This window comes from Mauremys reevesii, linkage group 23 (genome assembly GCF_016161935.1).
Source record: "Mauremys reevesii isolate NIE-2019 linkage group 23, ASM1616193v1, whole genome shotgun sequence".
Taxonomy (NCBI): Eukaryota; Metazoa; Chordata; order Testudines; family Geoemydidae; genus Mauremys; species Mauremys reevesii.
This window is the reverse complement of record NC_052645.1, coordinates 19,189,630-19,214,306: the sequence shown is the minus strand read 5'-3', so window position 1 is coordinate 19,214,306 and position 24,677 is coordinate 19,189,630. Positions and strand designations below refer to the sequence as shown.

Sequence of the window (24,677 nt, the reverse complement as noted above, 5' to 3'; positions counted from 1 at the left end):
CTGCCCCACACACACCAGCCAAGAAAGGGTTAAAGAACTTCTGTGGTCGCAATCAGCCCCCACCCGATGCACCTGTAGGCTTGTCAGGCATGGGGCAGGCCCTTAAATGAGAGGAACTCAGCCCAGCTGTGCCCTGAAGCAAACAGTGCTAGAGCTCCCAGAGCAGGGTCACTTGCTGAGGAATGGCTGGAGCACACTGCCAGCTCCAGTCTTTGGAGAGAAGGGGAGGGGCTGATTTGTTTCTTTTGGTGAAGTCCCCAGAGCTAATTTTTTGGCCCTAAACCCGGCTAGATGGCAGGAGCCAAGACCTGTGGAAAGACTGCTTCCCTTCCTTTGGGTGAGGGAGGGGTCTGGCCATTTCCGTTGTGCTCGGATTGTTTTAGATCGACCCAGAGGGGAGGGTGGACTTGTGAAGAGGACCAGATGCAGGGCTATGCCACAGGGCCAGACCCCACCACTGCAGTTGCTCAGGAAATGTCTGAGGTAAGTGAGGTGCCTCCCTTTACCCCAAGGGGGCAACCTTGAGACATAACCTTCAACAGAGCGTAAAGTTTATGTTGCATTTTGGCCGGTGGTAATAAGAAGTGCAACAACTTGGGGAAGCTCCCTGAATGGTTTATCTTTAAAATGTTGTTGTTGACAACAGGCTCAATTGTTCCATGAGTTCTAAGTAAACTGTTACACATTTATAAAGAGATTTAGTGTCACTTTTGTTCTCTGAGTTTTAACTCTGTGTACAACAGAGAGAGATAAATTGAAGTCCCGAAAAGACTCAACTGTGGTCTGTAGCTCTGCAGAGAGGCAAGCTGAGGTACAGGAAACAAATAACTAACATAAGCAAAGTGTTTTCCCCAAGCCTGTTACGTTCCAGTAGCTTGTAGGCCCGTCTCTGCACATCAGCCTTTGAAAAGCTGCATAAACCTTCCCAAGGTTCCTGAAACTTCAGTGTGTGTTAAGAATAGACAGTGGGGAGTAACTGATCAAGATGACTGTTAAGGAGAGATGCTATTAGCCCTTCCTTGGAGACTAGCCTGTCTTTAGGAAAGTGGCTGTCTTTGGTTGAAAAAGAATGCAGCCAGGGGTTTGAAGTATAGACGCTGGTGGTGGAATATCAGAGTTGAATCGCGCTTTTAGGTCTGGTCTATGCTACAGTTAAAACTGAGCAGGAATCCAGTTCTGATGTGGCTGGGAAAGGATCAATGTTGTAGCATGATTGATCGATTGCCTTCATGTGATTAAAACATGATTTGGTCTGTTTGGAAAAACATAGTTAGGACATGTTGATATTGGAATTAGATTCCCTAACCTGGCTATGGTTATAGCTCAGGGACCATGAAAGATGTGAAGGAACTGGAAGGGGTGGGGGGAGCCTTTATGGGGGTGGGGTTTTCTTTTAAAGAGGGACTTGTTTTGTGGGAGCCAGTTTGGCAGCTCATCACAACTTATGGGGTGAGATCCTACCTCGTTGAAGTCAATGGGAGTTAATGACGTTTGACTTTAATAAGGCCAGGATTTTACCCCTTTTCTTTTTACACATTCTGTAAACCACTGAGGTGAGGCCACAGTCTGATGCAGTTAATAAAAAAACAATACCTCGTGATGATGGATTAAGGGGGAAAAGCATGGCTAGAGAATTCCTCCTTAAAAAGAAATCTCTATGCCACAAACAGTAAATTACAAAAAAAGGTAAATTAAACAGACCTTTGTTTAACAAGGGAACGCTTCTCAGACTATACAATGTTTTTAGGCACTGCAAGGGGAAGAGAGAAACAAAACAATACTGTGGGAATGGGACCCTTCTCCCCAGCAAGGAAAGCCTGTGTGATTGCATATGTAATCTTACTGTGGGGCTGGGTTTCATGGACCCTGACCCAGAATCCTAAGGCTAAACGCTCTGAACTTTGACTCTACAGCCAGATTCATGGCTTTGAATAATCGCTGTCTTCCTGGGCTGAATGTGTCAGATGCGTAGGGAACGCTGGACTTTCGGCAAAGGAGAAGATGTGGCTTGTCAGAGCAGGGCACCAAGTGTTGGGTCTCCTGGGTTCTGGATTTGCCACTCGCTCTGTGGCCCCCATGTCATCTCTGTATTTCAGTTTCCCTGCTCAGAAAAGTGGGTGCAAGAATACTTGCCTCCCTTGCGGGGGTGCTGTGGGACTTCTTGTTTGGGCAGTGAGACTGTTGGATGAAAGGTGCACATCACTATTAGTAATAATCAGGGCCCTTTGATCTCTGGAAGAGGAAAGGCTGCTAGCTCCATCAAAGGTTCTTGTATGGCACCAATTACTGTAGTCTCTGAGCCCCTCTCCGCCTTTAATGTATTTATCCTCATTACACCCTGTAGGTCAGTGCCAATACCCCCATTTTACAGATGGGGAACTGAGGCAATGAGAGACAAAGGCCCAGATCCTCAAAGGTGTTTAGGCACCTAAGTCCCATTGAAACAATCTTAGTGCTAAGCACCTAAATACCTTTGAGGATCTGGGCCTAAATGACTCAGCAAAGGGCACACAGGAAGTCTGTGGCAGAGCAGGGGCATAAAGCCAGATTTCCTAGTCTCTAACCGCTGGACCAGCCTTCATGTCTGGTGCCCTTTTGCCCACATGCCTCAGCTAAATGTTTATATGCCACAGAGTGCTGTAGAAAACAACTTGCAGTTTTCGTCTCTCCTTAGTCTATCCTTCAAGTTGACAGATGAGGATTTTTATTACATACTATTACTTAATGAACTCTTCTGTGGCAAATGTAATTCAATATAGCTTCTGATTCCTAGTTTGTCATCAGTCCTTTACTAAGGAAGAAAAATGTAATAGGACTTGATGATGCTTTCATCTTGTTACATTAATTGTGTTAGGAATATTGGAGAAAAACCTCACAGTGGGTTGAAAGACTCAAGAACCCGACTATGTATCGTTTCAGAGTAGCAGCCATGTTAGTCTGTATCCGCAAAAAAAACAGGAGTACTTGTGGCACCTTAAAGACTAACAAATTTATTTAAGCATGAGCTTTCGTGAGCTACAGCTCACTTCTTCGGATGCACTATGTATCGTAATTCAGGGTGGGTGAATTCGGACAGAACCGAACCAAATTCTGAACCTGTTTTCAGGCTTGGAAAAAGGTTTGGCTGGTTTTTATTTTGTTCCATTTTAAACTTTTTTGCTCATATTTTCAGTCCTTGGTTTTGGCTAGACTAATGGATGAGAGGGATATTCTGACTTGGGTGGGACTAGGTAATGTTAGAAATCTCATGATATTTTTTTGTCTGCCCACTGTTGGATATAAGCACCTGATTATTATGGGAACAGATCTCCTGAATTTTCCAAGTTATTCCCATCCTGTAATCAAAACTTAATTGCTCTAATTGTCATATATGGAATAATCCTTTCAAATTGCAACACCAAGTGGGAGAAAATATAGCGCAATGGTTATAGCAATACCCTGGGACTTGAAAGGTCTAGATTCTATTTGTTGCTTTGTCAAAGGCTTGCTTGTGTTTTTATCCTACTATTACCCATTGGGAAACTGAGGCACAGTACAGGTAAGTTATTGACCCTCAGTTTCCCCATCTGCAAAGTGGGGGTAATAACACTTCTATGTGGTGGTGAGATTTCATTATAGAGCTAGTTGGGGATTTTTTTTTTAACTAATAAACATTTTGGCCTGGACAACCCTAATTCAGCTCCCTTGTACAGTTGATTATGATACAGACTTTAATTACATGATCATATGCTATTTTTTTCCATGAGATCCCGCCTCATTCACTGCACAGAATGGACCTGCACTGGGGATGAATCAGGGGTGTGTAGTGAAGGAGGCTGGTGTGTGTAGGACCCTTGCCTCATTTGTTGCCAGAAGTTGGAAGGTGTGTAGTGAATGTGGCAGAGGGATTGCAGGGAAAGGAAGGGCCATCTCATGGTTTGCACAGCTGATTGCTGGCCTAGAGAATCAGACTCTATCCCTGCTTCTGCCATAGAGTGGTGCCGGGCAGGCAAACTTTTCAGAGTTGGTCACTAATTGTGTGTTCAACATTTCCTGGGTGCCTGACTTGAGAGCCTGGGGTTTGCTTTGCATCTGAGCATTCACATCTGCAGCTGAAGTCAATCCGAGGTGCGCTTTGAACATATAAAGTCCCAGCAGGTCCTGGGAGCGCAGACTGGGCACCCAAAAGTAGTGGGTCCCCATCTGTAAAACAGAGATAATTCCACCCCCTCAGCATAAAGAGGCTTTATGAAGATAAATTCATGAATGTTTGTTAAGCAGGCAGGTACTACAGTGATAGTGCTATTGAAAAGCCCACGAGGAAATGATTAATTCTGTCTTCAGAGCAGGGTTTGAATATTGTGCAGTAAATACATTGAACAATGAGGATAAAACAAAAGATTGAATCATTAATTGAGTACTGTCCATCCTGTGCCCTGACTGAGACTGGGATGCTGTTGAAAAAGAGTATGTGATCATGAAATTGAATACTGTATTATTGATGACTAAATGATTATTGGTTGAGGGATAAATCAGAAGTTTGGCCCACTTGTAGCGACTAATGACGCTATGCCATTTTGCTCAAGAGTACGGTAAGGGCAGTAACCTTGGTGTCCTGGCTAAATTCCAACTGGAATAACTGCATTCCTCTCCCCTAAATTGCCCTTGAAGTATCAAATGGGTTCTTCCTTCCTAGCCTAAACTGTTGCATAATGTTAATGGGCCTAGTTAAACAGCTGTCATGTTCCTTCCAAAAGTGGGTGAAATGATCCCTATAGATAGGCTTGGCGCACTTTACACGTCGATATACAGGCTTTCTGGATGAAAGGTGCTATAGGAATTGTCACTGACACCAATGAGAGTTTTTAGGGCAACATATGGCCCTCAGCTTTGATATATTTTTTTCCCCCAGCTGCCTTGGCATTCCTTTAACAATATTTCAGCTTGTGTTCTATTATCAAGCTGTCACATTACCCACCAGCCACACATAGTGAAGGACATTGATACTTCACAAAAACACTGGAGGTTCTTAATTGTTGGCCTAATAGTGTCTGGTAGAGTCCTTGCCTGTGGTTTGGCTTGTGGCACACCCCCATCCCTGGCGCCGTAGCATGGATTTCTTATCATAAATTGTCCTCAGTAGAATCAATCATCTGTACAACCTGAAATAAAATGCTGACACAGTGTGGAGAAAGAGAAAACGTAGGTTAATAGTATGTTTGAAATGTCACCTGAAGGATTGCTGCGAGATGAGATGTCAAGTGTAGCCAATATGGACGATGCAACTCTGAAATCACTTAGGCCTTACTCATCTGAAGCCTGTAAAATATGGCAGGGGAAAAAAACATCCCACGGAGCACGTTATGTGGTGTACAGGGAAGGGAGGTTTGAATTTATTTCCCACACTCGGCACTGTGGCGTGGGCTACCCCAAAGTTACTGCAGTCTGTATTTGGAGCTTGTTCCGGCCAGATACTGAGCATTCTGCGCCTGATCCGAAGCCTGTTAAACCAAGGGTGTTCAGGGCTGCTCCAAAGCACTTTGGAAGATATTGGGCATCTCTCCATTGTCTTCCAAAGTGCTTTGGATTAGGCCCTGAGAGAGGGGCTGAAAACCCTTAACTCTTGTTGAATTTAATATGGGTTGAGGGTGCTCTCCACCTTGCAGGGAACAAGTCTTGAAAACGCATAGGCAGGGATGATGTCCCTAGCTTCTGTTTGCCCAAAGCTGGGAAGGAGCGACAGGGGATGGATCACTTGATGATTCCCTGTTCTGTTCATTCCCTCTGGGGCACCTGGCATTGGCCACTGTCAGAAGACAGGCTACTGGGCTAGATGGACCTTTGGTCTGACCCAGTCTGGCTGTTCTTATGTTCTTATCTGTCTTGTCCCAGATGTGTGATGGCAGAGATCAACTTCCTTCTGTTTGAAATAAATGTATTGCTCTCCCTATATGTGCAGCTCATAGACCTGCAATATGGGGCAAGACTCTGTCTGGGAATTATACAGCCATCATAGTGTGGGCTTAATCTGATATCCCATTCCACTGTGGTTATGTTCCGGATAATCCGTTTCCTTGCTGGATCAATTTCCCCTCGTCGTTCAGCAGAACACAGTGCCTGCACAGAGCCCCATTATTTTACCATTTGTATTGCAGAAGCACCTAGAAGACTTTCTCATGGACCAGACCCCATTGGGTGGGTGCTGTACAAATACAGAACAAAAAGAAGGTACTTGCCCCATAAGGTTTACAATCTAAGGCCTTATCTATCCAGGAAATTAGACTGGTATAATTAATCTGCTATAGTTAGACTAATTAATTAGACAGTCTTATTCTAGACTAGAGTGGCTTTCTTCTGGTTTAGCTTAAACTGCTTTGAAAGCAACATAAGCTAAATCAAAATGGGCACTTATAGTGGGAAGTGTTCACTTGGGGAGCTATACCAGTCCAACTATAGTTGTTTGTATTCACACTTAACCATATACCGGTATAACTCCCTATATAGACAAGCCCTAAGTGAAGACCCACTGAAGTTAGTGGATAGACAGACACTTACATTATCAGTTGCAGGACCTTACAATTGCAGATTGTAAACTCTTTGCAACAGAGACGTTATTAACTTTATTTTTTTTTTAAGGCCAGGAGGTACCATTATGATCACCTAGTGAGTCTGACCTCCAGCATAACAGGCCATATAATTCCATTCAGTCCTTTCTGCATTTAACCCAACAGCTTGTTGTTGAACTAGGGTAGAAAGACATCCATCATAGCTGTCTGTAGATTGCCTACCACCCTGAGGCTGTTTTAATATTATAGTCCCAAGCAGGAGCTACGTTGCAAGGGCAAAAGCTCACTTTCAAATGTTAGAGCCTGAAACTCTGAATTCAATAAAGGGAACATAGTAAAATAAGTTTCCTTGTACAGGCTTTCTGGTTTCCTCTTCCTTAATGCTAAAATGTAGACCAGTATCATGGTTCCAGATACAAGACACAAGCATTTTCCCCCACAGAATCAAGACCCGTAGCTACTGAATGCCTCTGTGTTAATCTCACTTTGAATACACGACTCAAGTTATCACCTCTGAAATGTGTGGCCATGATCCTTTTTATATCAGCCATCTTTATTACAGCAAAATTCAATTTTAAGCAGCTCAGGCATCTGTCATAAATAAAACATTTTTTTTTATTATTTCTCTCCATCATACCAAAAAAAAAAATCTCATTTGCTTCCGCTAAACAAAACTCTCCTCTTTCGGATGAATTGTTGTGTAGCTGTTTCTTTACACATAAGTCATGTAGGCTCATTCTAGACAGAAATCTTCACTATGGGAAAAACAAAATAAGTCCTTATTTGACCTCCGGATTCCTAACAGTGACTGAAGCTTCAGGGTCTCCAAACGATGCATCAAAAAGTTAGATGATCTAAAAGTTTATACCACTCCCACTGGAAGAGAAATATGGGTTTGTCCTCACAGATCCACCAGGTGTGGAACTAAACCTGAAAAACATTCAAATTAAATCCAGTTTCATTATGATTTCCTCCACAGGTTTTTTTCCACCCTTACCTTTTGAGCTTGTTGTTTGTAAAAGGTTCGAAATCTTGCCGAGGGGCCAGATTTTTAAAGGTATTTAGATGCCTAAAGGTGCAGCTAGGTGCTTTTGAAAATCGCATCTGCATTGTTAGATGCCTAAATACCTTTACAAATCCAGCCCTAAGAGCCATAGACCTTGTATAGATAGTTGTCTCTTCCCCCTAAACTTTCCCACTGTTGTTACAAATAAGTGGTCTTCCAGCGTTTTAACCATCATGTCTAGGGGTATGTCTATACAGCAAATTAAGGTGAAATGTAGCAGGTAGACATACCCCTGCTCCGGGCCGGCTTTAGGAACTGCAGGGCCCGATTTGAATACCCGGCGGCGGTTCGGGTCTTCAGCACTTTGGCGGCGGGGGGTCCTTCACTCGCTCCAGACCCCTGGTTCTGAAATGCTGCTGAAGACCCGGAGCGAGTGAAGGACCCCCTGCCGCCAAAGACCCGGACCGCTGCTGGGTATGTAAAAAAAAATTTAAAAAGGCGCCTAAGGTGCGGGGCCCTCTTAGGCGCAGGCACGGGGCCCGATTCCGGGGAATCGGGGGAACTGGTCTAAAGCCGGCCCTACCCCTGCTAGCTTTAATCTAGCTAGTGAGGATAACAATAGGAGTGAGGATGCAGAGGTGTGCACCCCTGCATGGGCCAGCTGCCCTGGTACAAGGCCACCAGGGACCTTAGGTTCGTACTTGGGTTGCTAGCCCTTGCTGGGCTCCATAAATTCAACAAAAAATGGAAATTCAAAACATTTAGATTGGCCCACTCTTGAAAAAGGGGGATAATTCTTTTTCACAAAAGTCTCATCTTATTTTGTCCTATTCCTCCCACCCCATCCTGAATTTGATTATTGAAAATTTTGCCGTGACTTGAAAAATGGCCTAGAAATTCAAAAAAACTTCCACCTCCACTTTAATGTTCTATCATTATTTTGATGGATATAGTGGTGTAACCATTAACATTTTGTTTCCTGAGTAGTGACCCTGTACATTTCTAAGTCTGCCTGTGTGCAGGGACAGCTGTCATTTTTGCAAGGCAGGGCTGATGCTGCATGTTGCAGAGGAGACACACATACATTGTTCTCTCTTTTATTTTTGTTCTTACGAATTTCCCTTTATTTAAACTAAGACTGAAGATGAATGGCTTTGTGTCTGGAAGACAGCTCATCTCATAACATGCAGTGAAGGTCGGGGACGGGGAGCAGTTTTCCATCGGATAGTATAGTTTTGTTGAAATCGAAACACTTTGCAAGAACATGGCAACTTTCACAATGTTTTTGATGGCAAATAAATTAATTAAATTTATTTTGACTTTTTTTAGATCAGGTAAAATATTCAGTTTTGACTTTCATTTCATTTGTTTGGACTCAAATTTTCTATAATATATTATAATGTTCCAACCCTACAGTAATAAATCAGTTGAACATTATCTCAACAAAACGTTTCTGTTTCTGGGTCGATGGTTTTTTTTTGGAAATTCTGTTCCATTGAAAATGTTGACTTTTTGTTCTGATTGGGTATTAAAAATGGGTTGAAATGTTGCAAATTTCCAGCTGGATGGAAATTCCATTTTCCAACTAGCTCAAGTCAGTAGCTCCATGTGGTTTTTACTGTAACTCACTTAAACCCTCCCATGATGTGCTATGAGAACTAGACCACACATCAATGTGGACGTACCCGTATGAATGAGAAAAATGATACTGCGGCCCATCACCCGCCATTGCTGGTGGATCACGAACGCTGCTAGATGGTTTGGAGGGGTTCCTCTGCTGGTATGAATAACCGGGCTGGACCAGAGGGATATAGTTCAATAAAGGGGTGTAAGGTGACCGGAAAATCTGCTGTGGATTGTATGGAGTTACCTACAGACGGTAAAGAAACAAAGAGCAAGAAGTTGGTGAAATAAAACCTTTTACAGCCTGATCTGCAGATGCCAATTGGAACTAGAGATGGACGAAATATTTCAAATGTTGTCATTCAAAAATTATACGAAAAAGGGAAAATATTCATCACATTTTTGCACAAAAATCCCCTCCTACTTTTTTTAGTGACTGTGGGTCTGGTTGGAGTGAGTTGGTTTGTTTTATTTATTTATTTTGTTAAATCAGTGAATTTTTTAACTTTGCTAAAACAGGGACATTTGGGGAGAAAAAATAGATATTTACCCTGCCTCATCATCATTTTTGATCAGATGAATTAAACCTTCAACTCTTACTGATCTCAAAGGGATTGAAAGTGTACTCAGCACCTCCCAAAATCTAGTTCTCGGAACGCTTAAGACATTATGACAATCAGCTGCAACTACAACAGGTATTTTTGCATCCATTCCTACAGAAGCCTTGTAAATGACACAAAACATGTCAAGGATATCAAAGCTGACAAGGGCTCCTCATTCTACTTGCTATTGTTCATTGTACAAAGAAATGTTGGTGTCATTCAGATCTGATTCAGTTGCATTCAGCATAATAAACGTGCTTCTCAGCCATGTCTCCATTTGGCGAGAGAGTTGCAGTGATGTCTATGTGGTATGCCTAGCTCTTAAATTTTGATCCGATGGGGTTTCCCCTTCACCCCACCCTCCTATAGAACAGAAACGGAAGAGGAAAAAGCTGACGTGTCTGAGTGCTGTGTGCGTTGCATCTTGCTATAGAAGCCTCCTTATCTTGGAGAGAATGCCCAGAAGGGATTAACTAATTTACTGGCTACAAGAGACCCAGCTCATGTTTACCCAGAGAGAGGCCCACAACTTGGTGACTCGGTTCCTTTTCAAACAAAAGTCCCAACCTCCTTTTTTTAAAGTCGTGTCAGTTCTTCGGAAGGAAAAGATGGAAGAAGCAAACAGAGTCAAAGCATGGTACAGACTGTCTAGGACAGAAGTGTGTTGGCTGAAAAGTAAACTATCTCTTGGGCAACCCCCTGAGTTCCATTAGCTTGGCAGGGGAGTCTATGCAGCATGGGACACAGCATCCTGTTTTCCTCACCTATAGCAGAGCCAGCACGTGGAACAGGGAGATAGCCGCTCCATAGGCCTTAGCTGCAATGATGACCATGGACGCCCCCCCCCCCCCCGATATGTAGATGAGAATTTAGGCTATTGGAGCCATGTAGTCCTGACTCCTGGCCACCCCCAAACCACCTTCTGTGCCATCTATATTGTTATTTATTAGCAGTTTTACTGCCCCAACTGAAATCGGGGTCCGCTTATGGTAGATGCTGTGCAGTTACTGAGGAAAAGACGGTCCTTGGCCAGAGAACTTGCAATGTAAATAGACAAGACAGGTGAAGGGGACACAGGAAAATTTATCCAAGGTCACAGAGCAGAGTTGGGATGAGAACCCAGGTCTCCTGCTGTCAAGGCCAGGGCCCTATCCACTAGATCACTGCTACACCATCTGGTAACATTTCTGTAGAATATGGTTATACTCTTTCCTCTCCATCACCCTGGGATAATACTGTGGGTGTTGCAGGACACTGCAAAATTCTCCGGGGCTGCTGCCCTTTCAAAGGGATGGCCTTTCCCTAATTAATGTTTTAGCTCCCCTGCCCCAACTTGAGAAACCAATTTGGATCTGACCAGAAGCACTGCAGTGACATGCACGAGATCAGCTCTGTTGAGGCTCTCCTGGTGACATCCAAGCCTCTCCAGCTCTCTGTGGTGCCTCTTACTGTCATAGCTTATCTCGCTGCAGCTCATCCTCACTCATACATTAACACGTAATAGAAATGCACCATTTCATGATGCTGATTGTACCATTCTTTACAAAGAGAAAAAAGACTGTCCTAAGTTAACACTAAATGGAGCATATACAATTGGATATTTTGGTTAGAGGTTTGGGGCCAGGCCCTCAGCTAATCTAAACTGATGTAACTGCATAGACCTATGCTGATTTACACCATCTGAGGATCTGGCCCACAAATCGTATTTTGCAAAGCTACCAATGTCTGTTATGCCCCATGACAAACAGCTCTGTCTAATTTTCTATGCTTAGCATCTGTGTTCTGCAAATGAAAGCATATTTATAACCATTTAGACACACCTGTCTCGAATAGCATCCTAGGGGAGGGTGTAAAGTCTGCTGGTACGGGATCCGTGCTCTCTGCTGATACAAGCCCTGGTAAAATACAAAAGACATGACTTTAAAACAGCCTGACTAGGTTTTATTTTTATTCTGCAATATGTTCCTTTGTCTTTTCAAGGGCATGTTATTTGTTCAAGGGAGCGGAGGTCAGCTGAATTTAGTTAATATCTTTGGCCAAGATTCTCCTCTCTGACTCCACAAGTCTAGCTTTCTTCTCTACATTACAGCTCTCTGTGGTAGGTTCTGCGCTCTCCTTCCAACTTCCCGTTGGCCTCAATGAGAGAAGGATTAATTATGCATGCAGATGATCAGTAACTTGTCATTGAACGTATCAAGCAGCTGACAAATGCCTATTAAATACAACTGTAGTTGATTACAGAGTGCAAAAGTGCACCCACAAAATGATAGGCTGAGTTGAGGCCAGTCAAAGAACTTAGTCTTAAGGATGGGATTTTCCAAGAGTTTTAAGGGAGTTCGGTGTTCAAATCTCATTGGAATTGGATAGGGTGAGCCAGTGTGAACAGGCCAGAGGGATGATAAGACTCTGCCATGGGGCTAGGGTGGTATCTAGAGTTAAATCTAACCGAGTGAGCTGGGGATAAGAAAAATGCAGAGGTAAGATTGGTGGAAGGTGGGACATGACTGAAGAAAATATTCCATGTGTTAAAAGTGAAAGGAGAAGAACAAAACTGATGAATTTTTTTCTGGTGGAACATTTTTCCCCTCACCAGAAAATGTTGGTACGGCTAAATCAAAATATTGCACATATGTATTGAACGAGGCAGGGAATTTCAGGAAGAGAAAGGAGGGTGTCATGGTTAAGGTAGTTAAATACCAACTCTGGAAAAATGGATTCCATCCTTGCCTCTCCACAGCATTCCTATGTGATGCTAGTCAAGTCACTTAAGCCAAAGTTTTCAGAGGGGGTCACCAATTGGGTATTCCTCATTTTCTGAGTGCCTGACTTGAGAGCCTGGTGTTTGACTTGTAGACGTGCTGATTAAAGTCAATGGGAGCTGTGCTTTGAAGTGCTGTTTAGTTCTACATACTCGGAAATATCAGATCTTGGAGGTCTCAAATTGGGCACCCAAAATTAATGGATACTTTTGACCTTTATTTCTGTGCCTCAGTTTCCCATCATAACCCCTCCCATATCTTATAGGGATATTGTGAAAATAAATTCATTCATGTTTGTGTGGCCCCTAGATAATATAATTATGATGAGCACAATAGAAAAGCCCATGAGGAAATTAATATTTTCATCTTCAGATGTGGGCTGTAATAGTGTGCAGTAAATAAGGCCTGGGGCCATGCACAAAATAAGGAGAAAACAAAATATTGATTAGCTGCTTATTGAGTGAGCATCATCCATTCTGTGCACTGAATGAGGTCGGGATCATGTGAAAAAAATAGTCAGTCATCATGGAATTAAAGACTGTATCATCATGTATATACACAAGGAGAATCATAGAATATTAGTGTTGGAAGAGACCTCAAAGGTCATCTAGTCCAACCCCCGGCTCAAAGCAGGACCAAACCCAACTAAATCATCCCAGCCAGGGCTTTGTCAAGCCAGGCCTTAAAAACCTTTAAGGAAGGAGATTCCACCACCTCCCTAGGTAACCCATTCCAGTGCTTCTCCACCCTCCTAGTGAAATAGTGTTTTCTAATATCCAACCTAGACCTCCCCCACTGCAACTTGAGACTATATTAAGGTTGTACGGGCAACCCTAGTTTTGGCATCTTCATCTGTAAACACGGCGATAGTATCAAAAATCCATTTGAGGATCCTAGCAAATGAAAACTGTAAACTGGTGCTAACCTAGGAATGAAAACGGGTACAAAGCACAGTCAGTCATAATTCACTATGTCTCATAAATTCAGCACTCTTCCAGTGAAGCATGAACACCACCAATGCACTGAACTACTTGTTCTTTGTTTTGTTTGCCACCCAAAGTTATCTACCTTTTTTTCCCCCCAAAGCGCTGAGTTGGATAGCAGTCCAGTTCCTTTCAGATCCTTCCAACGGTACAAAGCAAAAAGTAGATTTAGAAGCAGTGGTGGCTGCAACCACAGGCTTGCCAGGCTTAGCTCTGACAATGCCAGACAAGAACCCTGCATGCTTATTGTCCTATTACCTGGAACTGTGGAAAGTTTGAATGGTTTGGATAGATCGGGGGTGGAGGATAGTTCAGACTGAGCCACACTGGCTGGTTTAAGGAGGTAGTCGTTGAAGTGGTAGCAAAACGCGGGGTGAAAACATTCCCGTTGTATTTGAGGTTGTTCTTATCCAATGCTGCCGTAGTTACTGTAAAACAAAAGATGATTAAACATGTTATTAAACAGACATGCTGGGCTTTTCTTTGCTCTGGTGGATCAGCCGAACTTAAAAGCGTGTGCTTTGCCCACAAACAACATTTGCTTAAGATCTCAGCTACTTCCACTGGCTACAATCTTTCAGTTTTGAGACCCAAATTTAACAATTAGCACTTTAAATTCTCTGATTAGTAGGACCTGTCCATCCAGTCCCTACGGGACTTGGAATTAAATGCAACTGTCTGAGTGATAAGGATGAATGAAATGGTTCAGCTAGAATAAGACTGGAACAAGACCCTTTCACCTCATTCAAAACCTCTTTAATGTTAGGGGGGGAACTGACTCGCTTTTAGTTTGCATTCATTTTATAGCATCTCTGGGTTGCAATGCACTAGACCAAGATTTTCAAAATGGATTACTGATGTTGAGTGCTCATCCTGAGACGTCTGATGGGGAGTTTCCGAGGACGGTTGCTCAGTACTTTCTGGCCTCTGTAAAGTGTCTCAAATTGGGCCTCGAACAAAATATGGCCCCTAAAATACTTAGGTTAATTCTGGAAAATCTTGGGCTATAGGGGCTAACTCTGCCTTCATAAAATGTGAGATAATGCGTTCTGAACCGAATCAATGCCCATTGCAGTCAATGGGAGAAGTCCTATTGTTTTCACTTGGCAGTGAATCAAGCTCTGTCAGTATTTATCCCGTAACCTTGATCATCTCAGGTTAGCCTACCACAAAAATGGTACCCTTGCTAATACAAGAAAAGAGATATGTGCAAGATTTATTTCTGACCCGGCTGGTATCAAGTGCAGCAGATAGTAAGACAGTTCCATACAGACTTTCAAGTTGGCTTCTTTAAAAAGCTACCAGTCATATCCGCCAGTCCGTGGGATCTCAATATTGAGGTCACCTCCCATCTTGTTAAGTGGGAGAAGGGTGTTGCATAGATCCCAGCTGGATGACAGGGAGGATGCTGGGAGTTGGTCCTGGTTGGAACTGAGGATCCCACTATGGAAAAGGTTAAGAACCAAATTGTTTGTCCCCGATGAAATGACATCTCTGTATATAGCAGTGAATACCATACTTGTCGTCTATGGCTGCCTGCAATCACAGGGGACTGGACCCAACCCAGAAGGTCCCTTCCCATTCGATGTCAGCTGCATTTTAAACATCTCTTGCTTTACTTTATTCCCCCCTGCCAATCATTCCCAAATTATGCTTCCAAGCACCCTGTACCTGTGTTCTGAAGTCCCTCGGGAACTGAGTCGGGATCAGTTTTTGAGCAGATCTTGGCAAACACCGGGAGCTGCTTCTTTGGCCCCGTGGTTCGGCTTTCTGCTGCCGTGGAAGGCGGAGGCACCACTGCGCTCTCCTTAGGGGTGGGGGAATTGAACATGTTACTTTGTAGGTAGTCCTTGGTCAGTCTGGTTTCCTCCACCACCATCTGGTTATCTGGCGCTTTGGCAGCTTCTATGCGTTTCAATGGACACGGCACCAGTGACTTACTGGTCTCTTTGTTAGAAGCCACTGGGTTACCATTGTCCACCCCTCTAGCATTCTTGAAGGTGCATTTTGAAGGACGTAGAATCCCAGCGATGGTGGATTTTGTAGAAAGCTGAGCATCACAGAGAGATCTGAGTTTCATCTCCCTTTCTTTGCTTCCCATCATTGCGCGGTACATGCTTTCTACTGCTTCTGTTTCATCTAGCAACTGGTCCCTATCGGAAAGCAGGAAAAGGCTGTTGTTTGATGAAGTCTGATTTAAAGTAGAGGCAGTTTCTTTGCTTCCTTCTAAACCTTGCGTTTCTGTCTCGCTAATGCTCTCCTGGGTAAGGCTCAGGTACTCCTGTTCCACCAGAAGGGAAATCTCATCTTTGACACAGTTCTGTTCCAACGATCTACATGAAAGAGAGAAATCGAACACACTTAATGTACATTCAACAGGATAACTGCAGACAACTTGGATGAAGAACGTGGGAGCACAAAGAATTATTATGAGATGTGCTTAAAGTAAATTCTGGGGCTAGAAATATATTTCTGCTACATAATGAAATCCAAGCCTTGTCTACACTAGGAAAATGACTTACTGTTGACAATAGGGGCATATGAATTACTTGCCAAGCCCAATATGCTTGCAGCCAATATTGAGTTCAGCATCAGTTGACCTGGCCTTAGCAGTGGGTGACAATCAGTTGAAAAATGGGGAGAGAGAATTGCTGCCCCCACCCACTTTTTAACTGAAATTTGAAATCATCACAATTTGGGGGAGGGGCCTCCACAAAGCCCTAGTATAGATAAAGCCTACATTGTGTAACTGTACTTAAATGGCCCTCATCGCTATAGTTTCAGAACACTTCATAATCGCTAGTGAATTTTTATCCTTCCAACACCCTTGTGAGATCGGGCTGAATTCTCTCCACGTCACAGATGGGGAAACTGAGGCACAGGTAAATTAAGTTATGAACATAACCAGGCTCAATCATCACTGGGACTGGCACTCTGTTACCATCCAGTTTAAGTTCTCAGCCATATTTGGCTTTTTTTACACAGTTTATGGATTATGCCCATGTTGCATCACAGACCGTCAGCTAGTAATAATAATGTCTCTAGAATTCCAGAGAGACAAGATGGGTGAGATATCTCCCAGTGGGTCCAGTAGCCTGTTATCCACTAGACCAGGGGTCCCCAATGTGGCGCCCGCGGGATCATCTAAATGCGCCCACGTCCTGGCCGGCGGTGGAGGATCTGCCGAAATGCCGCCGAATTTCGGTGGCATTTTGGCGGCGACGCCTCTTGATGACACCGCTTGCCGCCGACAAGTGACGTCATCAAGAGGCGTCACTGCCGAAATGCCACCGAAATTCGGCGGCATTTCGGCGGGTGCTCCACCGCCCTCATGGGCGCCAGACGAAAAGGTTGGGGACCACTACACTAGACTGTCTTTCCCTACCTTTGGCCATTTCGGGGACCAGTACATATTGACTAGCTCCTTTGCAGAGGGAGTCAAACTAATGGTAGCACAAATGTTTACTGGAAGCCTTGTGAGTAGGTTAGAGGTCAGTGAAGGCACAGTTGAGTGTGGACTTTTAGTGCGGCTTGCAACGAGATTGGCTTCAATGTAAGAGTCAAGCCGATGTTCTGAGAACAGAGCCCTGAATTTAACGTCTAATGGGAATACACAATCGCCTACCACGTGCAATACAAATCTCTCGCTCTAAACACTCAAGTTCTTTATCCAAATTGCACACGCTGGGTGCACAAAGCTCTTGACCTAAAAATGGTCTGGTCGCCAGAGGTGCTTAGACTCACAACTCCAGTTGCAATCAAAGATCCCAGTCCTAGAATGAGTTCCATGTGATTTCAACAAGTTGATGGACAAGTCCATTGATGGCTATTTGCCAAGATGGTCAGGGATGCAACCCTATGCTTTGGGTATCGCTAAGCCTCTGACTGCCAGATGGTGGGACTGGATGACGGCATGAATCACTCAATTTAAAGATAATTTTAAAATCTATTGGGCCCGATTCACCATTGCCCTGAATCTTCAGCAGCCACTCACACCAGTGCAAACGCAAGTGTGAAATGCTCCTGAATCACAATGATAATGTTTTACACCCATTCTGCCCTAGTGTGCTGTGTTACTATTTGTTTTTGTGGCAGCACCTAGAAGCCCCAGTTGTGGGCCAGGACCCCGAAGTGCTAGGAGCTGTACAAACACAGGACAAAAAGACAGTCCCTGTCCCACAGAGCTTGCGATCTATTGATGGCATAAAGTGCAGGACAGTGGTGAAATGGGCATGTTCATGGTCAGAAATTGGTTTCTTTTCAAGAACTTTTTAATAATGGATATTTCCGGTGTGGTTGCCTGCTCACAATACTCCTGCCTTCTGTTGATTACTTGTGTGATGAGGGACCCAGTTTGCTCACTTATTTCCAAATGTGATTAGTAACTTAATGCATAAACTGGTTATCCTTATTGGTTTGGGGGACAGGATGGCCAGGGTTATAAACGTGTACATATAAATAGCTTGCTAAACTTTTTAATCATCAATTATAAATTCACCTAATTATGTCTGATTATGGACTCACTGTGTAATAGAGTTTTTAAACTGCCTGGCTCGTCTCTTCCTAAAATAAAATAACCAAGAAACTTCAGCTGCTTAGTTTTTTGGGGTTTTGGGTGGGGGCAGTTTGGGAGGTGGTGAATTGCAGCCTGTTTTAATATTTAAAAAAGGTATAACCTTCCTCCCCACCTCTGACTTCCATTCCAGTTCAAAGCTACCTTTGCAGTGCATATTAGGGCCCTGATCCTGCAATCGTATACACATGTGATTTTACTGATGTGAGTAGAGCCATTGATTTCAGTGGGGCTACTCATGTGAGTAAAGGTAAGCATCTCTATAAGGGTTTGGTGTGTCAAGTACCCATATCACATCCAGTCTTGTGGTCAATCCAGTTTTCCCAGAATGCGTTGGGAGAATAGGGAAGGGTCAGCTGGTGCAATCATCATCACAAATGGGGCCATCAGAGATTTCCAACCTGAGGCTTTTTCAGAATCTAGGTGCTACAATGTCCTGGAGAGTCTTTGATAAAGACAGGAAGCCAAATCTCAGGAAGGAAAGTAAATTTAGGAAAGAGGAGTAAAGGTCTGCTGGTGATGAGGCTGTTCAAGGCAATTCATATCCACATAAAGGGGGAAAAAAATACTTAACATGGAATCCTTGCTGGTACAGTTTGCTGATGACACACAAACTGGTGACGTGGTAAACAATGGGCTCACTCAAACCTGTGCTTTGTACTGTTAAATGTAAGGTTGTACATTCAAGGAACCAAGAATGCAAGTCACACTTACTAGGATGGGGAAGGTATATTTTGGGAAGCAGTGACTCAGAAACGCATTTAAGGGTCATGGTCGAGAACCAGCTGAGCCTGAGCTCTAGTGCATCGCACTGGGAGAAGAAAGCAGATGGGTTCCTTGGGTGTATTAGCAGGGGAATAAGGAGTAGAAGTAGGCAGGTGTTCAAACCATTCTGTATGTATCTTAGTGAGACTGGAATACTGGGGCCAGTTCTGGTGTCAACACTTCAGAAAGGATGTCAACAAATTAGAAAGGATTAAGAGCTACAAATATGATTCAGGGTCTGGAAATCCTGCCTTGCGCTGAACTTCTTTAGTCCCTTGCTGTATCTAGTTTCTCCAAGAGAAGGTTAAGAGGTGATTCGATCGTAGTCTGTAAGTACCTATGTAGGGGGGGGAGATTTCTGATAGCAGGGGCCCTCTTTATTATAGCAGACACAGGCATAACAAATGCCTGTGGGAACAAGCTGCTGAGAGATGGCTTCAGACTAGAAATAAGCTTCATATTTTTAACAGTGAGAGGAGTTGACCAGGTGAACAGTTTACGTAAGGGTGTGGTGGATTCTACACCATTTGACGCCTTTAAACAAGATTATAGTGGTCTAAAAAATGCTCCAGTTCAGCGTTTCTCAAACTGGGGTCGCTGCTTGTGTAGGGAAAGCCCCTGGCAGGCCATGCCAGTTTGTTTACCTGCTGCATCCACAGGTCTGGCCAATCATGGCTCCCACTGGCCGCGATTCGCTGCTCCAGGGCAATGGGAGCTGCTGGAAGCGGCGTGGGCCGAGGGACTTACTGGCCGCCGCTTCCCGCAGCCCCCATTGGTCTGCAGCGACGAACCGCAGCCAGTAGGAGTCATGATCAGCTGGACCTGCTGATAGGGCAGGTAAACAAACTGGCCCGGCCTGCCAGGGGCTTTCCCTACACAAGTGGTGACCCCAGTTTGAGAAGCATTGCTCCAGTTCTCCCAGAACTTATGGAGCTTGATGCAGAGATGGTGAGACTTGCTTGGTGAAATTCTCTGGCCAGTGAATTTCAGGAGGTCAGATGAGATGATCATAACAGTCCCAACTGACATTAAAATCTACAAATCCGTGTTGATCTCTGTGATGGTTTATCAGTATCACTGCTTCCAAATAAAACTTCCCCTTCCTTAGAACTATTTCAAGCAGCCTTCATATGGCACATCAGTTCTCAGACCCAAACTAATGCAAACACCGAAGGAAAGTTTTACAGCCTGATTTTAAAAGTGGGGAAGTCAGGAGGCCTGCTCTGCCACTAGGAGGACTTGTCTGTTGAGATTCTAAGGGATTGTCTCTTACTGTGTGTCTGTGCAGCACCCAGCACAGTAGGGCCCTGATTTCAGCCGGCCCTCAAAGTGCTAAGGTAGTACAAAGAATAATAAGGGGGGCATGGATACAATGCAAATTCTTTGCTGCAATATCGTTGTAAGTTCTCATGTAGCATCTGTAAAATGGGATCACCTTTTGTTTTTCCTTTTGTTGTACTCGACTGGCACCTATCACCACAGTGTCTGAGCGCCTTGCAATCTTGTAATGTACATATTCTCACAACGCCCCTGTGAGGCAGGGCAGTGCTGTTATCCTTGGTTTACAGATGGGGAACTGAAGCATAAGGACATTGGGAAGGCCCAGATCCTCAAAGATATTCAGGCCCAAGGACTGAGGATCTGGATCTAAGTGATTTGCCCAAGGGCAGGCAGGAAGTCTGTGGCAGAGAAGGGACTTGAAACCAGGTTGCCCAAGTCCTAAACTAGGGCCTTAATCACTGAACCATCCTTTCTGTCTACCTCATGTGTTTAGATTGTAAACTCGTCAAGGTAGTGAACTGCCTGTTACTAGACGTGTGAAAACACCCAGCAAAATGGGGCCCTGACCTCAATTGGGTCTACTAGGTGTGGTCACAATATGGAATAAAACATAACAGAAGCTCTGGATGTTTCCAGTGACTTGTCATCCTCCTATGTCTAAATTATTCCAGTAACAAAGCCAGGAAGGTGAAACTGTTTGTTCAAAAGATTCCAGATGCATTTAAAATGAACTTAGCTGTGATTTGCATAAGTCAATATTTTAAAATAATTAAAGTTTGCTAAATCAAGCAAGGTCACTAGGACTAATCTTGGCCCCAGTGTTGTTGCAGATGACAAATCAGGTAACACATGGACCTTCACTGGCCATCAGCATAGACTGTGAGGTTTTTATAAAATCTCTTCCTGGCAGTTGGATAAGGACACTTGGACATCCAGAATCAATGGTAAAAATATGGCCCAGATTAGAATTCTGCTCACTGTCCTCATCTGAGCAGCAGCGTTGGTTTCAGAGAGATTACTCAAATGAGTAGAGCAAAGCAGGTCTTGGCATTTTGTCAATAGTAACCAAAACCGATTTGAAGGCAGTTCAGTTATTACTTGTATAGGGACCAAGATCAGGGCTGCTTAGCACTAGGAGCCTTATAGACAGAAAGTGAGAGACAGCCCCTGCCCTAAACAGTCAAGACAAAGTCTGTGAGGGAACGGGAGAGGTGACTTGCCCACGGTCACCCAGCAGCTCCGTGGTAGAGGTGCCAGTAAAACCCTGGTCTCCTGATTCCTAGGCTTAGCATGCCCTGTCCACTGGACCTCGCTGCCTCTCTCATTGCATGAAGAATGAGTTTGATGGGTCTCAGTCCAGTTTCTGTTTCTTCAGGTATCCCCCTCAGAAGATCCACCACAGCTCTGGCGCTCTTGTGGACGGTTGCGCAGCACAGATGCAAAGGAAAGAGGAGAGTATGGAACTACACTCTAGTCTCTCCCCATACCTAGGGAGAGTTTCAGGGCAGTTATGAGGCACATTGGCAAGGGATAATGTTAGGCTGGTTGCCCTTGCAGAGCCAACTAAATTCACTGCTAATAAACAAAAATTATGGTGCTTTAAGGGTCAATTTCATTTATTAAAATAGGGGAGGACTTAAAATTCAGATTGTTAGTAGTAGTTTAATTCTCTTCTACACAGGCTCTTGTGCAGCCGTTCTCACCATAATATCTGAGTGCCTTCCACTAGTGCATTAACTGGTGTGATGAGCGTCTGGTTCATAAAGACGCTTGGGCCTGCATTCTCCTTTCTCTTACCCCAGCTGTGCACTGGAGACTGACTTCAATGGAGTGACTCCAGATCCACATGGATGCGAGAGGAGAAATGAGCCTGATTGACTCTTCATGACTTCTAGAGTCTACCTTCAAGATTATAGTACACTTAGCATTGATGGGGCACTGGATTTGGAGTCAGGACTCCTGGGTTCTATTCCTGGATACATATCACCGATTCACTATATGACCTTGGTTAAATCCCTTCCCTTCAGTTTGTTTCCCCCTCTGTATAAAGGGAGAAATGATACTAACTCACCTTTCATAAAGCAGTTTGAGCTCTAATGTTATTTATTTACTGCATCAAAGCAGGCTGGACCCAGTCTGTGCAACCCTGACTGCTGTATTGCATTTTTGCTTTAAGACCAGGGAAGTTGCCAACCTCTGCTAATTAATTGCTGGGTTTGCAAATTTTAATTTTTTTTGGTTTCCCTCCTGCCCTGCTTCAGGAGAATTCTATAAATACCTCCCTCTTAAATTTGAAAATTGTACCTTCTTCCCTTCCTATGACTTACCCCATGGAGAGAGACTTGGCAGAAAAAAGTTCTCTGCCAAATTCAGCTTTCCTTTGTAAAGATCAGCTGTTTACAGTATAACATTTTAATTTTATGCTTTGCTCTTTTGAAGGCTTCTTTTGCTTCTTACTGTAAATATTTTGATCTTTTTTAAAAAAAACAAGCTGCTGTGGGGAACTGAATGCGGCAGCTGCTTACTGTGCTTCAGAATTACAGATGTGGCTAGGCATCACAGGGCATTTTGCATAGGAAAATGAATGTGCGGAGGGAAAGGAGATCATTTTGCTCTCTGGGTTGGTGCTGTGAAAATAAACAACCACGGTGTCTTATCTCAGCCAGTCTGAGAGCTTACCTAGTCTGTTTGTACACACGTTCCCATAGCTACTATAGAGAAGAAAGGGCGTATAAGAGGGATGGGGGTGAATTTCCACTTGGAGTTGGTCAGTGATCTCCTCTCTGACATTTTGAGAACACTCACTCTTTTAGGAAGTTGCTGCCTTCTCCTCTGAGGGGTTCTGATGATAAAAGTGGGTGACAGGTAGGCTGCAGGACTGGGGATGTTGACCTAGGCTGGAGCTCTTCAGAAAGACCTTGAACGCGTTTCCAGATCTCGTGACAGGCTTTGTCCAAGCTGTCTTGAGGGGTGTTGTGGTGGATCCAGATGTGTCTTGGGAAAGGTCCTAGAGGAAATGGGCCCTTGGGGCTTATCGTTGGATCCTGGAGCCCACTACCACCTGTGAGCATCTTTCAATCTCTTCCCACCCAGGAAGCAAAAGACAACCTTGGTTTAAAAAAAAAGGGGGAGTTTTGTGGGTACAGAATGGAATGAAGAGCAACAAACCATGGTAACTTGGTAACCATAGAACCCCTGGGGCCCGGCAACTGGTATGAAGGACAACAAGCGGAAACAGCTGTAGGGATGCCAGCACCACCCAAAGGAGGAAGTGGAAGAAGGAGCCACATTTCTCCCCACCCCAGCAAAGCTGAGAGTAGCCTCTGGGGCCAGTCTCCATGTAATTGCCACCACTTCCAGACTCCATGTATTCTCAGGTCCATATATTAACCTCTCCCCCTGCCCCTTCCTTCATCTGTTCTTTATATTGGATATACCCCTGATGCATAGAAGGAGTTACCCCCAAGGTGTCTCCACTGACAGTGAGGGGCCTCCCCTCAGCGGTGTGTCCCTTCTCCTACCCCATATCAGGTCCCCTCCTTATCCTTCTCTCACAGAAATAAACTGAAGCAAAGAGATGGGAGGACCTGTTTGGGAGAGGGAGAGGGTATGCATATGTGGGACTGAGAGCAGGGAGATATGGATCTCTTGTGCTGCTGTTTGCCTCTGTGTCTCCAATCCAAGGAACAGGCACTCAGCTAGCCAGGTCTTCTCTTGTTCTGCAGATGGGCCCAAGAAACAAAGTTTCAGAATTTGCCAACATTTGGGGGTGTCTGGATATGGGATTTTTGCTTTGGGAACTTTTTTTTTTCCTCTCTTAATGTTTCCTTTGAAGCATTGGGCACTAGCCACTAACTGATGCGGGATGCTGGGCTATACAGCACGATCTGATCCAGCAATTCCTATTGCCGCGAGCTGACTTGTGTATGTCACCACTGCCTTTTGCTGGCCCAACCTTGTGATTGCCACCCATGAGGGTATATCTACTCAACTGCAGCTGGGAGTGTGCTTCCCAGTGCAGATAGTGGCTACAGCCTGACGGGAGACAATCCTTAATACTGATACCGCTAATGAAGATTCTTATTGCTCCCAAGCCCTGTCTGTTCCTGCTGATATTTAAGGCCATGAGGTGTGGGAATTATTAAATGCGGTTGTACCTGTGGACAGGTTTATTAGCTATGGTTAAAACACATTTCGGTTTGGGGAGAGCAGTGGAATCTGAATGGGAAGAAGGAAGCCAGCACAGGCCAGACTTCAGAAGCACTGGTTATATCTGCAAAAAATGATTTGACAGTTGTGAGTCCAAAGCCCCTACGTCTGTGTGTGCACCATGTGTCTGAGTGTGCAAAAAAAGGGAGGGAGGGGAGGCAGGCAGGCAAGTCAAATTCTTACATGTACAAGTGCCTTTGCACATCTACGCACAAGTGTTGCACCTGCAGATTTTTTTATGACTGCAGCTGTTGTATCTTCCTTTGAAATCTCCGCTCCATGTGTAACCTAATATAAAAAGTGGACTTTTCTATAATACGTATGCAAAGCC

At 44.2% G+C, this 24,677-nt stretch overlaps 2 protein-coding genes across 2 annotated transcripts in view; one reads left to right on the top strand and one right to left on the bottom strand.

Annotated features, from left to right (window-relative positions):
• CSMD2 (CUB and Sushi multiple domains 2) overlaps positions 1-24,677 on the top strand; it is a 607,094-nt gene that overhangs the window by 47,316 nt on the left and 535,101 nt on the right. The gene's annotated exons all lie outside the window — the stretch shown is intronic.
• Positions 7,143-23,269, bottom strand: C23H1orf94 (chromosome 23 C1orf94 homolog). The gene is made up of 6 exons (XM_039511299.1): positions 22,943-23,269; positions 15,190-15,851; positions 13,777-13,946; positions 11,597-11,671; positions 9,237-9,421; positions 7,143-7,475 (listed from the first exon to the last, which is right to left on the bottom strand). Exons 1-6 carry the CDS (start codon positions 23,206-23,208, stop codon positions 7,400-7,402), a joined length of 1,434 nt encoding a protein of 477 aa, XP_039367233.1. The 5' UTR covers positions 23,209-23,269; the 3' UTR covers positions 7,143-7,399.

Coding starts and splice junctions, on each gene's coding strand:
- C23H1orf94 (XM_039511299.1), bottom strand. CDS start 23,208: ATGCTCACAGGTGGTAGTGGGCTCCAGGATCCAACGATAAGCCCCAAG. Junction 11,672..13,776: donor CAAACTTTCCACAGTTCCAG/GTAATAGGACAA, acceptor GTATTTTACCAG/GGCTTGTATCAGCAGAGAGC. Junction 7,476..9,236: donor CATTTTTCTCATTCATACGG/GTACGTCCACAT, acceptor AATGTTTTTCAG/GTTTAGTTCCACACCTGGTG.